Source organism: Syngnathoides biaculeatus, chromosome 22 (assembly GCF_019802595.1).
Source record: "Syngnathoides biaculeatus isolate LvHL_M chromosome 22, ASM1980259v1, whole genome shotgun sequence".
Lineage (NCBI taxonomy): Eukaryota > Metazoa > Chordata > Actinopteri > Syngnathiformes > Syngnathidae > Syngnathoides > Syngnathoides biaculeatus.
In genome coordinates this window covers 5068791-5084770 of record NC_084661.1, presented here as the reverse complement: position 1 = coordinate 5084770, position 15980 = coordinate 5068791, and the positions used below count along the sequence as shown (strand labels likewise).

General features: G+C 41.3%; 2 protein-coding genes across 34 annotated transcripts in view; one reads left to right on the top strand and one right to left on the bottom strand.

The window, feature by feature from the left end:
• Nucleotides 1-11450, bottom strand: part of LOC133495489 (1-phosphatidylinositol 4,5-bisphosphate phosphodiesterase delta-3-A-like) — an 89381-nt gene extending 77931 nt beyond the window's left edge. For 3 of the 17 annotated variants that reach the window (XM_061810201.1, XM_061810199.1, XM_061810207.1), the window contains exons 1-2: nt 10661-10848; nt 6672-6727 (exon numbers count right to left, since the gene is read on the bottom strand). Coding sequence is in view for 9 of the 17 variants with exons in the window: in XM_061810199.1 (XP_061666183.1) it covers nt 6672-6698 (27 nt within the window). In the remaining 8 variants the exon portion in view is untranslated. Of the gene's footprint in view, nt 1-6671; nt 6728-10660; nt 10849-11190 lie in introns of those variants that run through there. The other 14 variants (XM_061810202.1, XM_061810198.1, XM_061810208.1 and 11 more) reach the window with 11 other exon arrangements.
• fmn2b (formin 2b) overlaps nt 1-15980 on the top strand; it is a 205305-nt gene that overhangs the window by 89824 nt on the left and 99501 nt on the right. For 2 of the 17 annotated variants that reach the window (XM_061810173.1, XM_061810170.1), the window contains exons 2-3: nt 991-1067; nt 6857-6936. The gene's annotated coding sequence lies outside the window, so the exon portion shown is untranslated. The other 15 variants (XM_061810171.1, XM_061810175.1, XM_061810178.1 and 12 more) reach the window with 15 other exon arrangements.

Sequence of the window (15980 nt, the reverse complement as noted above, 5' to 3'; positions counted from 1 at the left end):
ATTTAGAACCCTTCCGTCTCAACTCCGGTGAAGAAAACACCCCGACTGAGGCATTCAGGGGATTGAGTCTGTTATCACAATTGGCAACTAAACGGTTAAATTTTTTTGTTGGGTGTTGGATTTTATTTTTTCTGCTCGAGTGGTACCTGTGGGAAGCACCCAAGGTCCTAGAAAACAAATTTGATAACTGCATAGAAAAAAAAAGAAAAGGAATTTGAGTTGATTAAAATAAACACAAAATTTTATGTAGAAAATTGGTTTCAAATTGCAACAGGCATTTCAAAATAATTGGGTTCTCATGGTAGAAAAAAGGCGTCACAATGACGCAGCTGTAAGGCTTTGGCCTCACAGTTCTGAGGACTGGGGTTTAATCCCAGCTCCTCCTGTACGGAATTGCATGTTTCCCCAATGCCTGTGTAGGTTTCCTTTGAGCGCTCCGGTTCCCTCCCGCGTCCAAGGAGCGTGCAACATTGATTGGACACTCTGGAGTGTCCCTCAGTGTGATTGTGAGTGCGACTGTTGTCTGTCTCGATGTGCCCTGCGATTGGGTGGCGGCCAGTTCAGGGTGTACCATGCCTCCTGCCTGATGCCAGCTGGGATTGGCTCCGGAACTCCCTCGACCCTTATGAGAGTAAGCGGCTAAGAAAATTTAATTTATGAGAGGAATGGTACCTGATAATAAAGAAAAAAAAAGGGGGGGGAATTCTGTGTGTACACTAACTTCTTTTGAAAACCAAAAAACATTGTTTTCTAATGATGTACATCAAATTTTACTGGAACTGCAAACAAATTGAGAAATTTATCAGCATTGATGTGTAAAAACATTTTTGTGATTGATAATTCACTTTAGTAATTGTATGTCTTGCCACATACAGACATCTGATGGTGATGCAGAGGTATAAATTGAAAAAAAATAAATGAAGCAGGTTACTGTGCTCCAATAACGTTATTATTGCGATTTGTCTGTTCATCCTATGTCTGTACATGCAGTTTTACCCTTGGTTGGAAGAGAAGCGGTATGGGAACGACAAGTGTTTTAACATACACCGACGCCACTGATGTTCCAAGTGAGTATAAATTGGCTATTCAATTTGGCAGTAGGATTTGAGTCCTCAGGTTATTGGCGTACAATCAACAAAAACGTAGACAGAATCAACTCCATTCATCACAACGTACAAGAATTGGGCAACTGGACACAGAGAGGGTTTGTAACCGTGCGTGAACAGTTATCTGCTCATTTATGGCATTCCGAAGCGGAGTTGCTGTTGACAGGTTGGCTGAGAGAGGAGAAATCTGTGCTATGTTTGGAGAACAATGTTTCGCAGAGAAGCCCAACAAACAGCTATGGAGTCATGCCACAGAGGGGCTTCGAACCCTGAACGACACGTTCTGGTATTGACACCTCCGTGTGAGAGACCTGAATGAATGCCTTTGGAAGATGCACACCCCTGTTGTCCTCAAATTTGGTATCAAATGGTGTTTTTCCAGCAATTTTGACCTTGTGTGGATGTTGTTGGATTCCTTGTCTGCGTGCTCTCATTGTGAAACTTATTAACACTGTTATGTCACCCACGAACAAACTGGTGGCAGAGATGTATCCTTTAATGGTGAAGAATGACCGTGACGACGATGATGATGATTTTCTATTCTCTGTGTGCTGATGATGATATTCTATTCTCCGTGTGCGTGTATTCATTTTCATAAAAAAATATTTGTTAGAAGAAGTTTCTAGATGATATGAGAATTTGTGCAAATACACAAAAAACAGTGGGAAATGTTAGGGTTGTTGTGAATATATTTATGTATTATTTTTATCGGTGGTATTTAGGCTGTATAGTGTCATCCTTGCTTCGAATAGTCTTGTTCACAGGACGAACTCCTTACCCACATATGCAACAGTATCTTCCTAGAAGTGGCCAAGGACAACTCCATCAGAACCAAAGAATGCACTAAATCATCATCGTATGATGTGCCACATCATCATCCTAGAATGCACCTTTGTTCATTTCATCTGCTCACCTCTCCTTTTAACCTTGTCTGTTTTCTAATATTAAAAAAAAAAAGTACGTGAGAGGCTGGTTCAGAACGTGTTTGGAGACTGTAACTGGCCTGTCTCTCACATCCTCCTGATCAGAAGAAAGATGACTTCTTGTCCAAGTTAGGTGATAAACATACCAGTATGTGCGGGGTCTTTCACAGAAAAATAATCATTTGAAAAATTGAAAAATATTTATGTGTAGTGCACTCCTGCCAAGCCTTCCTACTTCACTGCATTTGGGTCCTCCACCAAAACTACGAAAACCCAACTTGGACACTTAATAACCATGATTTTATGCAAATTGTGGAAAAACTTAATTTCATACCACCAAAGCACTTAATCAGATGTGAGCCAACATTTCACATCCACCCATTTCCAAGCTGCTTACCCTTACAAGGGTCACAGGAGTGCCAGAGCCTATTCCAGCTAACATTGACCGAAAGGTGGACTACACCCTGAGCTGGTTGTTAGTCAGTCACAGGGCACATTATCAACACCATCACTCAGCAGGAATCAATCCCATGCGACCTGCACCAAAGTCAGGCTTGTGTACCACTACACCATCAGTGACCCACAAGCTCTTGAAAGCCATAGGGGAAAAAGAAAGTAGAGTAAGATGAACAAAAAGCATAATTGTATCATCAAATAGGAATTTGAGTCAGTAATAATAAAGATAAAATATAGTGATGATGATGATGATGATAATGATAATAATAATAAAACAATGGCAGCACAGTGGATTATTATTATCATATGGGAGAGTTCTGAGGACCCGGGTTCAATCCCAGACCCACCTGTGTGGTGTTTACATGTTCTATCTGTGCCTGCGTGGGTTTTCTCCGGGCACTCTGGTTTCCTCCCACATCCCAAAAACATGCAACATTAATTGGACACTCTAAATTGCCCCTGGGTGTGATTGTGAGTGCAGCTGTTTGTCTCCATGTGCTCTGCGTTTGACTGGCAACCAGTACAGGGTGTACCCTGCCTCCTGCCCGTTGACAGCTGGGATAGGTTCCAGCACTCCCCCCGACCCTCGTGAGGATAAGCGCCTAAGAAAATGGATGGATGGATAATACAACAATGAAGAAATAATTCACACAAAACATACACTTAAAACACTTTACGCCCTCCCAGCATGCTTTGCATGCCAAAAATAGCGTTTAAAGTGATCATTTTGCATAGATTATTTCTTCAATCATTGTTGTATTTGTTTTCATTATTTGCCAGTTATGCTATTCTGTTTGCTGTGGTGTGATCATTTTAGTTTTGATGTGACACTGAGTGTGAACAACATCTTGACTAATGACTTGGCTACACTGTCAGGCTGGAGTACTGTAAGCTTCTTCTGCTTAGAAATGTAGAACTGCAATTAGTCCTCACTACCTTTTGAGCAACATGATATGCTAGCCTGCATTCATGCTAATGATGTAACCAGTGTCTTCGGGTGTACTTCATTGATCTAGTCCAGGGATGTCAAACAAATCTTTGTCATGGGCCACATTGTAGTATGAAACCATCAAAATGTTAAATTACCTCATCATCATATTTACATTATTTTATAAACAAGTTTTGGAATCAGAAATCAAGAGTAATGGGTATGAACTACTGTTCATTTTTGGTAACGCAATAATGCTTGTAATATCCCAACATTATCATTTATGGTAAATGACAATTTGAAATTTTGTTACAATGTTTCACAAGAATCATAGAAGTTGACACGCTTGATTTTCCTTTGCGGGCCATGTAAAATTACATGGAGGGCCGGATCTGGCCCCTGGGCCTTGAATTTGACACCGGTGGTCAAGTCACACAACAACATTAACAGATTTTGGAACTTGTTCTGCACTTAAGGTGCGTTGTCCATTTTGAAGAAAATATAAGACTTTGAAGTGCACCTTATGGTTGCAAAAATATGGCGCATACCATACATTGGTATTTTAATACTGCATCAAATTTTGTCATTTCCAAGAGAGGGTGGGAAGGAAGATAACCCCAACGAATACTGAGGGAACACTGTACTAGGATTACTCTCCTTTTGCTCAATGTGCCATTTCCTTGAAAACTAAAACAGGGCTCTATTTTCAGAGCACATCTTGGGCGCAAGGCGCAAATATTGGTGAATTCAAATTTTTTGGCACAAATGCAAGGCTTGTTGTGCGCAAATCTGGGCATTTTAGCGCAGGGAGGGTCTGGCCATGGTTGCCTTCCTAAGTGACAATATGGTGGCAGAAAGTCAGTCTCAATTTACAGTACACCTGGTCAGACCACATTTAAATTTTTGAAGGAAGGTTTGGGCCCACTAACAAGATTTTGATAAATTTGATCAGGGCACAAGCAGACGAATACTGAGAGATTAAATAAAATCAATAAATAAAAAGCGTTTATCGTCAGTATATGACTGTGCATACAATGAGATAGGAGCACTTCGACACAAGGTGGTTAAAGCAATAAAAATATATTAGAATAAAATGTATTAGATGTGAGGAAAAGTGACTCAAAAAAAGATTTACAATCAAGGCACAGTTGTTGCTAAAAAACAAAAACGTCTTATTATCCATGTCCAGGCATCGATAAGATTATTACCAATTTGTACTCCTTTATTGCACAGAGAAGTAAAAAAAAAAAAAAAAAAAAAAAAAAGTGCACAGACATATTTAAGTAACTATTGGTTATCACCAACTCATTGGGTATTAATACGGGAACCCGCTCACATTATCTGTTGCCACATTGGCCAATAACAGATCGGCTCTGCTATTGATCCCTGGGATTTCAAATCATCCACTTCTGCACATAGATGTCTTTGTTCAGACAAGCATTGTGCAACATTTAAATGGAGGGCCACTTGTATCTGGGAGTGAATGAGAGGATGATTAGTGACCAGTAGTGAATGAAGCCAGCTGTAAACACACCCAAAGTGGCACAGCCCACCCACTCTGAGATCTGTCGGGTTGCACCAATCTGTGAAATTACTAACACGCACGCTTGGTGTACAGTAGCACCACCCACTGCCCTGGTTTCATACTAGTCATGAAAATAGGGCCATTATTTTCTTCAGAGATCCATCTGTCACTTAAGTTGTCTTTGCCATTAATGTCACCAGACGTAGCCTCACTATGTACAGCAGTAGCCCCCAACCTTTTTAGCACCGCGGACCGGTCAATGCTTTACAATTTTTACCGCGGACCATGGTGGGGGTGGGGGGGTTACGTTAGATTGTTTGTATTGAAAATCGTTTGTATTGAAAATGAAATATCATAAACATGATCATAAATAATAATAATGAAATAAATAAAATAAACATAAAATACATGTGGAAAAATAAAGAACAAGAACCACCAATTCCCCATTTCTTTCCCTTTTATCTATACATATCTAGACAACAGTTCAATTTTTCAACAGATTAAATAAATTGTTCCATTTGAATCATCTCCTCTCCCCTCTACCTCATTTCACTCTGTTAGCAACCACAACACTCTGACTGTTTGCTATAATAACGTTAAAACATGCCTTCAAAATAAGATAGTCACGAAAATTGATTTAAAGTGCATGAAAATTTTAACTCACCATAAACCTAACACCTGAGCTTGTTTCTCTGTAATGAGATGGTCCCATCTGCGGGTAATGGGAGACAATGACACCTGAAATGTGCTGCTTATGTCCAGTTTACTCCGTTTTGTTTTGTTTTGGCTGCAGTCACTAAAGAAAACTCCGCTTCACACAGATAAGATGTCGGAAATGGCAACAGGATTTTTAGTGCTTTGGTGGCGATCTCCGGGTATTCTGCCATGACTTTAATCCAGAACATGGCAACAGTTGTTGTCTCAAAAATACCTTTAAAGCCACCGTCGTTTGCAATCTAAGGCAGTTGATCTTCTTGCACAAACATGATTCACCTGGTTTGTTGATAAATGGGTCACGGATCCATCCTTTAGCAATTTGTGGATCTTTTTTGGTTGGGATGTAGCGCTCTAACTCTTTTAATAGCAAAGACAGGTGATCATGGACCAGAATGAATGTGCTGCCAGTGGCGACTTCTTTTCTGAGAGAAATCTTTGCAGCGGCTCTCGCAATTCAAACACTCTTGCGAGCGATTTCCCTCTGGATAATTTATTTCTGTGTGTACTCCACGCCCAAAATGCTCATCAAAAAGTCGCGAGTTAAGGGCGTGTGCTTTGATGTTGTTAATAACTTTATTTTCTTGGAAGTTGTAGGCTCTTCTTTTGTCTCTTCACTGAGCCTTTTCCTCTTTGAAAATAAACTCTCCAAAGATGTGTTTTTTACGCATTGTGCTATTTTGTGGGGGTAAATTTTGGCACTGAAGTGACCGAGGTGTAACAAAGAGAATCCAATTTTTCAAAACAAAAGATTGTTCAGACTTAGATAATGAATACAACAGATCTAACTGATTATTTCTTCGGAGGCCTGGTACCGATTGATCCATGGGCCAGTAACAGTCTGCGGCCCAGGGGTTGGGGACGATTGATGTACAGTACTGATAGTACAGTAGTGTAACTGAAAAAATATCAATGATGTCAACTAATCAACGTTGACTTGATGGTCATCACATTACTGATGAAATGTGAAGTTGTTTAACCTCTAATACTAACCAATTCAAATTCAATATACCTCATACCTTCACCATATTGGAACCCTTCAACATCCACTTGACATCTTCATCATCCTGCAATCCTACAAAAAAAGCAGCAACATTTGTTAAGGAAATGAAAGTCTGATAGTTCAAAAACCATAAAATGTCTTCATCTCTACTTCTTTAGGTATTTTTTAGCCTCTTTGAATTGTTGTGTTTGTCATTCTTAGGGGTACGGTGGAGCAGCTGTAGAGTGTTCTGAGGACCAAGGTTCAAACCCCAGGAGTTTGTATGTTCTCCCCATCCCTGCGTGAGTTTTCTCCACGCACTCTGGTTTCTTCGCACATCCCAAAGACATGCATTCATTTGAGACTTTAAAATGCCCCTACGTGTCATTGTGAGTCTGACTGGTGTCCATCTCCATGTGCTCTGCGATTTGCTGGCAACCAGTTCAGGGTGTACTCCGCTTCATCCTCGATGACAGATGGGATTGGCTCAAGCACTCCCGCCACCCTTGTGAGGATAAGTGCGTCACAAAATAGATGGATGGATAATTCTTATGTATCTATTTTAAAGGTTACAAACAGGATTTCCCAAAACATACTCAGCTGTGCCTCCTGGAAAATTATAATAAAATTTGCCACTAACAACAGAAAATTATTTCCTGTGTCTGGCAACTCGATAGGATTGAGTGGTCTCACTACAACGTTCATTTAGGTGTCTTTCAAAGGTATTGAAAGGTTTCTTGTTTGACAACTCAGTGATGACCTAAAACTAAATTAATAAAAAATATCAACACATTTTTTATGGGGCCAAACACAATATTCCAACAATGATCTGTGCCTAAGCAACAATAGAAACACAGCATTATTTTTCCACCCCACTTGGGAATCTAATTTTTTTGGTGGAAGGCCTCGTTAATCGTTCTTCAAACAAACGCAGCCTCCATTTGCTCAAATAGTTCTATTTTGTCCAAAAGGGCTGATTCCAAAAAGTCAACCTTATGTTTTGGATTCCTTGGGCCATCTTGAGTCAGGCTGCTGTCAGATGATGACCAATGAGCTCCACCAAAATAAAGAGCCATCCCAACAACTTACACCTATTGGAATTTACTCTTCAATTTCATACTCAGATCTCCACATAGAAAGGCTAGATTCAAACACAGACTCTTTGAGCCACACTGTATGCACCAGCATTCTAACCACCGTGCCAACCATGTTACCATATAGTATATGCCACAGGTGTCAAACCCAAGGCCATGATTTTATGTGGCCCCCGAAGGCATATCATGTGTATTAACTTTTTTTGTTAAAATCTCTACCTAAATTTCAAATTGCCTTATCATATATGATAACCGATGAGATATGCAATGAGATATTGCAAGAATTTGTGTTACCAAATATCATCAATAGTTGAAAAACCCATTACCCTTGATTTCAGATTCTCAAACTAGTTCATAAATTTCATGTGTAAATATGATGACGCGAAAGTTTTCATGGTTTCACAGTCATAACGGCCCTCTGAGGGAATCTGTAACTACAATGTGCCCCACGAGGAAATCGAGTTTTAAACCCCTGGTATATACACTGTATGCAGATATGCACAGGCAAGGTACTGTACCCTAAGATAAGTATAACATCATGTCATCCCAGAAACAACCCAAACAATACCCAACTTGCACATGATTGAAAGAAATCGTGACCTGCTCACACTGAAACAAAATTATATAATGGGACCTTAAAGTGGGACTGTCATCCCTATAAACATTCTAAAATAGATATTGTGATGAAAAATACATATAACAGTATTCACTTCAATGTCTAAACGAAAAAATTAATGTGAGCGGATCGTGCGTAAACCATGCGCAAAGTTGCACAATTGAGTGTCCCTCGACATCCAAGTGGTCGCCATATTAGTCGCGTCCTCTGTCCTTGACGACATCGTCACTTCCGCCGTTGAAAACGCACAGTCTTCTTTTCTTTTCAGCTTGTACGGTTAGGGGTCGCCACAGTGTGTCATCTTTTGCCATCTTAGCTTATCTTCTGCTTTGGCTGTCCCTCTAATGAACTCATTTCTAATCCTATCCAAACTGCTCATTTCAAGCGAGAACCTCAACATCTTCATTTCTGCTACCTTCAGTTCTGCTTTGAGTTAAAAACGCGCAGTGCCTTCTACTATGGAAGCCGAACAACAGAGATATTCGGATTTTTCCGACGCCACTTCTGACACCGAAGCTCTTTTCGAAAAGGACAACACCACACAACCGAGTGAAGTTATCAAAATATCGTTTCGAGCCATATTCAGATGATATGCGATCACGGCCAAACCGCATCCCCGTCCGATCCACTTCCGTGGCAGAGATGAGGCATCCCGGCTCATCGCAGCTGGCCGGTGTGGCTTATGACAGAGCCGAGCGGTGCTGCTTTAGGTGGGTGCTGACAGATGCCGCAGTACTGAGTAACACAGTCGAGCCGGGGCGCTTTATGCGCGCACGCGACTGAATAACACATTCTCGGCTGGGTTCTTCAGAGCCTCCCCGTTGCAAAGCCCGACGCGCAGCCTTCGCATAAGCTGTGACCGCCTAACGCACTGCCTCAGCTGGTGTGGCTGATTTTCTGGGCTGGTGGCATATAAGGAGGAGGTGGAGCCGAGCCATGCTGCATTTAGGGGTATGTTCAAACCCGCCGCAGTACACGATGAACACTTTCGAGACGAGGTTGAGTGAGACATTGTTGGCTGGGCGACGCGCACATCGACACATTTCATACGCGGACCTTTTGATACGTTATGAGAGAGACCGATTACGTGGTCCGCCCCAAACTATTTTTTTTTTTTAGTAGCTCTATGCGCAGATCGACACATTTCATACGCGGATGTTTTGTTACGTTATGAGAGAGACCGATTACGTAGTCTGCCCCAAACTATTACTTTTTTTTAGTAGCTGTATACACATCTACCTGTTATTTGAAACCCACGAAGCTCTCGTCCTCTGCACCCGTGCAATCCATTTTTCACAACGAACAGGGTCTCTTTCAAACTTATGAAGGGTAATTCCATTCTCCCGAGTGTTCAAGCAATGTCCAGCAATGCAATGAGCCGGCATTTTGGCTAACACGAAGGAACAATGAGCTACCTTTCCGGAGGTAAAACTAATGGAAGCAAACGAGTCCACTAGGGGTGCGCCGCTGTCCTTTACGTCACTTCCTGCTTCTTCTCGAAAACAAAACCCTGAGAGGATTTTCATGGAGGGAGTTACAAAAAGCTGTATATGTCAAAATCATGTTTTGTAATGAAAAAACACATGGGACCATATTGGCTGTGGGTTTTTCATTGATAATTTACCAAAAATCATCCATTTCATGACAGGCCCACTTTAAAATACGTAGAAGAGACATAAAAGTAAGAAAAGATAGGAGGAGTAGTTTTTGTGGTCTGAGATGAAGCCAGTTTAGAAACATGTAATATCTCACACATGTTCGTGGAGGTCCCAACATGCAATAAGTTTGGAAAAAGAGGTCAGAGTTGTGACCACTAATGTGCACTGTTGTTGATTATCCCTTGAGAAAATTATAGACAGTACTTCATGACAGTAGAACCCAGAAATTCAACATGTTTATGTGCACGACCTCCCGCCCCACAGCACTATTGTAAACATTGTTTTAAAAAATTAAAAGAAGTTTGAATTAAAAAAAACAGAACAACGGTTATTATCATGTTTCATAATCATAAATTGACCACAGAATTCCGTCACAAATGAACAAAAACGACCCCGGGTCTTTGAGCGAAACCACCAAGCAAGGTGAAAGCAACTGAGATTAAAAAAAAAAAACCCTCCACTATGATATATGATTGGGAGCCACTTTTTCATCGTGCTGCCAAATAATAAAAAAAAATGGCTGGATTCATAGTCTTTTCAGCAGTTGATGTGGGGTGAAAGTTGCTAGGACGAGTTTTAGCTGTGGACGTAGAGACCCCTGAGTTCAGTGGTTAGAGCATTGGTTTGGTTAACGAGAGGTCGTGCGTTTGTATCTCACCTGAACTTACCCAAGGGCGTTGCGTCAGGAAGGGCAACTGGCGTAAAAACTGTGCCAAACCAATATGAGTATCATCTGAGATTTCCCGCTGTGGCGTCCCCTAACGGGACAAGCCGAAAGAAATCTACTATATTTTAGTAGTGAAAATGGACTAACGGCGACATTCTGGGGCAGCTGTGAATCGTCGGTCTCACGGTTCTGAGGACCCGGGTTTAATCCCCGCCCCTCCTGTGTGTAGTCTGAATGTTCTCAACAAGATCTCTCAAAATGTCGTCGTGTTGGAGTTCATTTTAGGATTGCGCCCGCATAAATTCTCTAAAAACATCTGTCTGTGGGTCAGGAAATTCAGGCAAGCGTTCAAATAATATACAATAATTCCGAATTTGTGAATTCCACATTGTAGGATCAATTAGATGACGAGCTATATTCCAGTCCCTCGCTGACTACATTTACCATTAATTAATATTAATTGCAGCATGCGTTTAATAGCGTAGAACGACGCAAACACACGGGCGAGCGCACAGGCTTACCGAGACATCTTATCGGATGGATGGTTTTGGAATCGGACGTCCCGGTTACGTTCGTACGCACGGGGGCAGCTTTCCTTCTGTTCACCAACATAATGTTTATTGAGAAGGACCTGCTTCACTTTCTTTAGTCCGTGTCGCTTCGGCCACTGCTGAATAGTTGGTGGTTTCAACCTATACTCGCATCCTTTTTATTTTGCTGCAGTCGAAAATACGTTGACCCAACCTACTCGCTGGTGACGTCAAGAATCCATCCATCTATCCGTCGGTCCACCTTGGATCTTTCTGCAGTATTTAGCAAACGTTAAGCGCCACTAACGCACGGCAAGCAACACTTTCAAAATAAAATTTATATGTCCACGGAACTCCAAGCAAAGAATTTTACGCTACTAATGTTGCCACGATAGTACTAAAATCTTGAATTAATAATCAATTACCGTAATGGACCGCATTGATAAAGAACACGATCCAATAATCGATTCACTTAATTGTTTTAATCGTTTTTATTTCATTAGCATTTGTTTTACACAATAAACTTTTTATATATTTCCAGTTTTGGAAATACATTATCTTGACAACAGGTACATGATAATCTGATTACTGTCTTGTAAAATTAGGTTCTGTTGCAACTATACAAGCAAATACTTATGTGGCTTTGTTTACATTTCTTACTGCCTTTTACTGTCATTTGACATTTTTATAGATAGATATTATGCTCTAACCATCCAATCCATTCAATGGTTGAACATTGTCCAGCAGCCTCCAAATCAGACTTCAGTTTCAGTGTGTAGGAGACTGCTCTTTTCCAAAACACTTGATAAACATTTCTTTCCAGACTAAAACACAAAATGTGCTAATCCTGTATGAGAGACATCTCTATATTGAAGTTATCTGATGGGGGCCTGTGATCGGATGACCCAATGAATCAAACCGTAAATTGACACTCTCGTCTCCTGCCTTGTGACAGCACTGAAGTTTGGCAAGCTCGACTCCAAGATGCACTGTGACTGGATTCTATTTAGCATTTAATTAATATTCGAGGCGGCATGGTGGCTCTGCTGGAAAGTATTGACCTCACAGTTCTCAGGTCCGGGGTTCAATCCCGGACCCACCTGTGTAGAGTTTTCTTGTTCTCCCTGTGCTTGTGTGGGTTTTCTCCAGGCACTCTGGTTTCCTCCCACATCCCAAAATCAAGCAACATTAATTGGACACTCTAAATTCCCCTGAGGTGTGATTGTGAGTGCAGCTGTTTGTCTAATGAGCAAGGCTTGGCCACTGCCAAGAGGGGCGTGGCCAGGCCACTGCTCTGGGCGTTACCACCTCTGAAGGCAGTCAGTCAGCTGCGGTTCATTTGACTGTAATTGACCCCTCCGTGGATATTGCGCAATCCGCGTCACTGACCAATCAGAGGCCAGAGATCTGCATAAACCAAAGCCCGTTTTTGCTCCCGCCATTTTCTCAGACAACATTGCATGGTCCAGTATAGGGTGAGTTAGCGTTTTATCGCGTATTTGGGTTATTTAACAAAAAATATGGTTAAGAGGTGTAGTCAAGGACTTTGTAATAGTGATGACAGGTATCCTGAAAGGCTAGTTGGTGGAGTTTGATTCGTACCCTTTCCAAAACCGAAGACCCAGTACGAAAAATGCCTTCGATGGATCAAACTTTGTGGAAGACCGCATCATCAACTAAATCCATCTAATATCAACCGGAACACATATGTTTGCACGAAGGTATGCCCTATATTTGATTTTCAATACATGTCTCGTATAAATGAATTTGAAGTTCTTCGCTAGCATAACACTGCTGCGTGTGAACGATTGACACACTTATTCTTTGTTGAGCGATATTTAGCGATGATCGGACTGCACAAACGTATTGATTTCTTGCTGGCTCGCGGCCAGAAGCTTAACCAGACGGTGTTTGCACGAAGATATGCCCTAAATTCGATTTTTAATACACATCTCGTATAAATGAATGAGACATTCTCCGCTAGCATAACACTGCTACGTGTGAAAGATTGACACACTTATTCTTTGTTGAGTGATATTTAGCGATGATCGGACTGCACAAACGTATTGATTTCTTGCTGGCTCGCGGCCAGAAGCTTAACCAGACTGTGTTTGCACGAAGATATGCCCTAAATTTGATTTTTAATACACGTCTCGTATAAATGAATGAGACGTTCTCCGCTTGCATAACACTGCTACGTGTGAACGATTGACACACTTATTCTTTGTTGAGCGATATTTAGCGATGATCGGACTGCACAAACGTATTGATTTCTTGCTGGCTCGCGGCCAGAAGCTTAACCAGACGGTGTTTGCACAAAGATATGCCCTACATTTGATTTTTAATACACGTCTCGTATAAAGGAATGAGACGTTCTCCGCTAGCATAACACTGCTACGTGTGAATGATTGACACACTTATTCTTTGTTGAGCAATATTTAGCGATGATCGGACTGCACAAACGCATTGATTTCTTGCTGGCTCGCGGCCAGAAGCTTAACCAGACTGTGTTTGCATGAAGATATGCCCTAAATTTGATTTTTAATACACGTCTCGTATATATGAATGAGACGTTCTCCGCTAGCATAACATTGCTACGTGTGAATGATTGAATGAAATCAGAAGCATGGCGTCTCTCTCAGTTAAGAATGTATTGTATTTAGAATCTATAATATATCGTTGATTTGAATGAAATCAGAAGCATCGAGTCTGTCTCAGTTCAGAATGTATTGTATTGTATTTGCCATTTTTATTCTATTGTATGTGGGGGAGCAACTGCCCTGCAAAAAATGTTCTACAGAATTTCTGTAGAATTCTATAAATTTTGATCAGAACAACCTGTATCAGTTGTAACTTTCTATTGAATTTCTACAGAACAAAATGTTTCTGTAGAAATTCTATAGGAAGGTTTGAAGAACAGAAAGTGGCACAGTGCTTGATCTCGAATCTCTGTAGAATTTGTTCAGAAAATTATTTCTGTAAAAATTTTTTCCTGCAACAACAGAGTTAATACACATGTTGAAATCACATAATAAAATGTATCAAATATTTGTTACAATATACAGTATAAATACTATCATGACTATGGAGATTTCAAAATAGGGCAAGTCCATCATGTAAGACAAGCCCCTATTATAAAGCCTTCATCTTGAATAATCAGAAACCAGCTGTCAATGTGCTGAAGAGGCCATTATGTTCACAAACCTTCAATCACTATCAACCTATGGGCCAACAACAGACCAAGGAGAACACCAAATCTGGATGTACCATTATTCAACAGTTTTAAAGATGCAAGTTGTGAAAACTACTCAATCAACTGCATTTTCGCAGATTACATCTTGTGTACCAACATTCAGCACTCAGCAAAGGAATTTTGAGGGTCAGTTGGTGGTGGTTGGTGGACTTCGCAAAAAGGATGGAATTGGCAGTGGTGAACACTGATTTCCAGAAGAGACAGGAACATAGAGTGACCTACAAGAGCGGAGGTAGGAACACGCAGGTGGATTATATTTTGTGCAGACGATGTGATCTGAAAGAGGTTACTGATTGTAAGGTAGTGGTGGGGGAGAGTGTAGCTCGACAGCATAGGATGGTGGTGTGTAGGATGACTCTAGTAGTGGATAGGAAGATTAAGAAGACAAAGGTAGAGCAGAGAATCAGGTGGTGGAAGTTGAGGAAGGAAGAGTGTTGTGTGGCCTTTCGGAAAGAGGTGAGACAGGCTTTAGATGGACAGAAAGAGCTCCCGGAAGACTGGAATATAACTGCCAGGGTACTCAGAGAGGCAGACAGGATAGTACTAGGGGTGTCTTCTGGTAGGAAAGGGGAGAAGGAGACTTGGTGGTGGAATCCGAAAATACAGGAAGTCATCCAAGAAAAGAGATTAGCGAAGAAGAAGTGGGACACGGAAATGACTGAGGAGAGACGTAAGGAATACATTGAAATACGCCATAGCGCAAAGGTAGAGGTGGCGAAGGCTAAACAAGAGGCATATGGCAACATGTACACCAGGTTGGATACAAAAGAGGGAGAGAAAGATCTCTACAGGTTGGTCAGACAGAGGGATAGAGATAGAGGCAAGCGTGAATGACCAGCAAGTGGCAATGATGAGTAAGAGGGAAGATAGAAAGGCACTGAGCGGAATGAAAAATGGGAATACAGTTGGTCCTGATGACATACCGGATGTATAGAAGCAATTTGGAGAGGTGGCTGTGGAGTTTTTGACCAACTTATTCAGTAGAATACTACCAGGAGAGAAGATGCCAGAAGAATGGAGGAAAAGTGTACTAGTCCACATTTTTAAGAACAAAGGTGATGTTCTGAACTGTGGAAACTACAGAGGAATAAAGATGATGAGCCACACAATGAAGTTATGGGAAAGAGTAGTGGAGGCCAGACTCAGGATAGTAAGTATCTGCGAGCAACAGTATGGTTTCATGCCTAGAAAGAGTACCACAGATGCATTATTTGCCTTGAGGATGGTTGTGGAAAAGTACAGAGAAGGTCAGAAGGAGCTACATTGTGTCTTTGTCGACCTAGAGAGGGACTGTGGTACTGGAGGCGCAAGACTGGGTTCGTGGAGAAATATGTTAGAATAGTACAGGACATGTATGAGGGCAGCAGAACAGCGGTGAGGTGTGCCACTGCTGTGTCAGAAGAAAAAAAGAAAGGTGGAGGTGGGACTGCATCAGGGATCCGCGCTGAGCCCCTTCTTTTTTGTGGTAGTAATGGATAGGCTGGCAGATGAGGTTAGACTGGAATCCCCTTGGACTATGATGTTCGCA